General features: G+C 41.1%; 1 protein-coding gene across 1 annotated transcript; it reads right to left on the bottom strand.

The window, feature by feature from the left end:
- Positions 1-574: 574 nt before the first annotated feature.
- On the bottom strand, positions 575-2581 carry LOC141602566 (uncharacterized). The gene is made up of 2 exons (XM_074422784.1): positions 1803-2581; positions 575-1691 (listed from the first exon to the last, which is right to left on the bottom strand). The coding sequence occupies exons 1-2, from the start codon at positions 2523-2525 to the stop codon at positions 630-632; spliced, it is 1785 nt and encodes a 594-aa protein (XP_074278885.1). The 5' UTR covers positions 2526-2581; the 3' UTR covers positions 575-629.
- Positions 2582-2942: the final 361 nt, after the last annotated feature.

The raw sequence follows: 2942 nt of genomic DNA, 5'->3' as shown, positions 1-2942 counted from the left end.
TCAGTTGGCTGTGAATGGTTTCGCTGGCATGATCACACTCAAATGGATTGGCAAAAAGAGATTATCAACAAGCTGATGATGGAGAAGAGATTGTTGAAATGTGAAGTTGATATATTGGGTAGGGATGTTGCGTCACTGAAAGAAGATAGGAAGAAGCTTGTGTTGGAAATTGAGAAGATGAAGGTCTTAGGTGTGGTTGGGGATGCTGGCAGAGAGGGGTCAAGCAACAAAGGTTTAACAATGGCAATTTTTGCCACTTTGTTTGTACTGGTAGTGTTGATGTGCACTATGTTTTAGTTGAACGGATATAGCTCATGAAAATTTTCAATTAGTGATTCATTAGCTATTTGATGATCTAATGTATGGATTGTAGTTGATGTTGTAATGTCACTTGAATTCTCTCTTTTAAGCTTGTTATGTTAGTTGAACTTGTATGGATTGTAGTTATATCAGTTGAACTAGTATGGATTCATGAGCTATTTGATTGTAGTTGACGCAAGAATTTGTTCCAAAAACATCCTGTCATTAAGCAACTGTCACCATATTGTTTTACATTTTTTGGAACTGTCTCAAAATGACAACATTGTTCAAAAGGAAAATACATCACCAAACTACATAATAAACTGAAATTAAAGCAAGTTGTTGCTAGCTTGACTGAGCAACTCAGTGAAGGAAGTTATGGTGCGTGCAGCTGATGGGGGCATGTTGGATGTTCCTGTCTGAAATGATGCAGCAGCAGCAGCAGCAGCTCTGTTGGATGGTCCTGCTTGAGAGGATGCAGCAGAAGCAGCAGCTCCATGTTGTCTTTCCCATGCTTCCCTTGCAGTTAATCTACTCTTCCTCTTCTCTCTCCCCTCCTTTACCCATTGGCTTCTACTTAGTGGTCTCCCACCAGGAGCCCTTTCATTGACAGGAGGTGCAACTGAGTTCTTACAGGTCCTTTTGGAATGACCCAACTCTCCACACTTACCACATTTGTTTGGTTTTTTTACCCTCTTCACCCTCTGTTCTGCATCTTCTCCTGCCTCCTTCCTTCTCTTCTTGGACTTAGGCCTGCCAGACATGGTTCTCATAGGTGGTGGAAGTGGTTCTGGAAGTCCAGTCTTCTCCCAATGTTTTACACCAGGAATGGGTAAAGCTGCAGGTTCATAGGTGACCTGATACCTTGCTTTTGAGTAAGCCTCGTGCACATAGTCCACTGGGTCCTTTCTTTCTAACAATATGCAACATGTTGCATGTGGACAAGGCAATCCACTTAGGTCCCAATGAAAACAGGTACAAGTCCTCAAATTCAGATTCACAGCACATTGTTCCCCCTTATAAATTACTTCATAGACCCCCATATCAGATCTAGACCATTTACAAAACCTACCCTCTTCCTTAGCCCAAGCAATGTATATAGTTGCATAGGGCATTAATCTCTCCTCATATGCCATACCACCCTGCCTCTTTTGGCATATTCTCTCCATAACATACCTCCTCATCCACTCCATGTGGGTGAGGATTGGCTTGTCTCTAGCTTCTTTGAGAACAGCATTAAAAACCTCACAAAGATTGTTGAGTAGAAGATTAGACTTACAATTAGTGTCAAATGCATGCCTTGACCAATGTCTAGGGGGAATGGCATTCAGATACTCCCATGCTTGAGTTGATAGAGACCTCATAGCTTCCATCTCTATGTCAAATTCAGCCTGTTAGGAGGTTAAAAGCCAAGTCAGTAAAAAAAGTCAGTGGACTATGTGCATTCCAGTATAAAAAGCCAGTGGACTATCAGTTGAGAAAAAAAAGAAGTAAAAACATACCTTTGTTGCTGCTCTTGCAGCATTCCAGAATGTTTCCTTAAACAACCGGCCACTGAAATTTATCTTGAAGTTTGCCCATATATGTCTTGCACAATACCTGACATGTGCCTTTGGGACAGCCATGTTTAGTGCATCTAGCAAACCCTTCTGTCTGTCAGATATGTAGGTTAACCCTTCCCCACCAACCTCCTCCAAATCACTAGACAGCAGCTCAAGAAACCATGTCCAAGAATCTCTATTCTCCACCTCCACCACTGCCCAAGCAATAGGATAAATGTTGTTGTTTCCATCCAACCCCACAGCAACTAGACATATCCCTGGATAGGCTCTCTTCAAATGACACCCATCTACCCCTATAATAGGTCTACAACCTTTACTAAAGCCTTCCTTGCAAACTGCTAGACATATGTACATTCTTTTGAAGATGGGTGTAGGCCTTTCTATGGAGTCACAGACCACAAATGCTGAGCTACCTCTGTTGTGCTTTATAATAGCTGCTGCATAGTCCCACACATGTGCATATTGGTCACTCCCATTCCCATAAATGATTAACTTTGCCCTTGCCCTTGCTAACCAACACTTCATATAACTAACATGAACCCCCAACTCCCTTAAAACAGAGCTTTGAAATTTTTTCAACTTCCAATCCAAATTATCTCTAAAAAACTCAATGTATTTCTCTGCCAAGAACTCAGATGTCACTTTCCTATTGTAGTTTGACATCACACAACTATGTTTTAAATTCAACCCCCTTATCTGAAATGTCTCCTCCTCATCCATCTTTCTTGCATGAATTCTAAACTTGCATTTAATTGGAGCATACATGTGCACTTTCCAAACTTTGACTTCTTACTATTCCAAGGACAATCACATCTATTCGTACATTGGGTTGTCACCCTGTCCCTCCCATTATGAGAGTACCAGAAGTCATAACCATTGCTTACACTGTGAGCAACTAATGCCTTCCTAAATACCTCCACACTAGGAAACTTCAAACCTATCTTAAGCTTAACAGATTTTGAGAAGTCAGTTGAAGGATTAAAAGAAGGGTAAGAATCTACCTCATCATCAGAACCATGCAAGCTCCTTAGCTCATTAGAATCTACTCCTTCCTCTTCAATGAAATTTATCTCAAGGTTA

Source organism: Silene latifolia, chromosome 9 (genome assembly GCF_048544455.1).
Source record: "Silene latifolia isolate original U9 population chromosome 9, ASM4854445v1, whole genome shotgun sequence".
NCBI lineage: Eukaryota > Viridiplantae > Streptophyta > Magnoliopsida > Caryophyllales > Caryophyllaceae > Silene > Silene latifolia.
The sequence above is the reverse complement of the archived record's forward strand: the minus strand, read 5'-3'. Positions and strand labels throughout refer to the sequence as shown.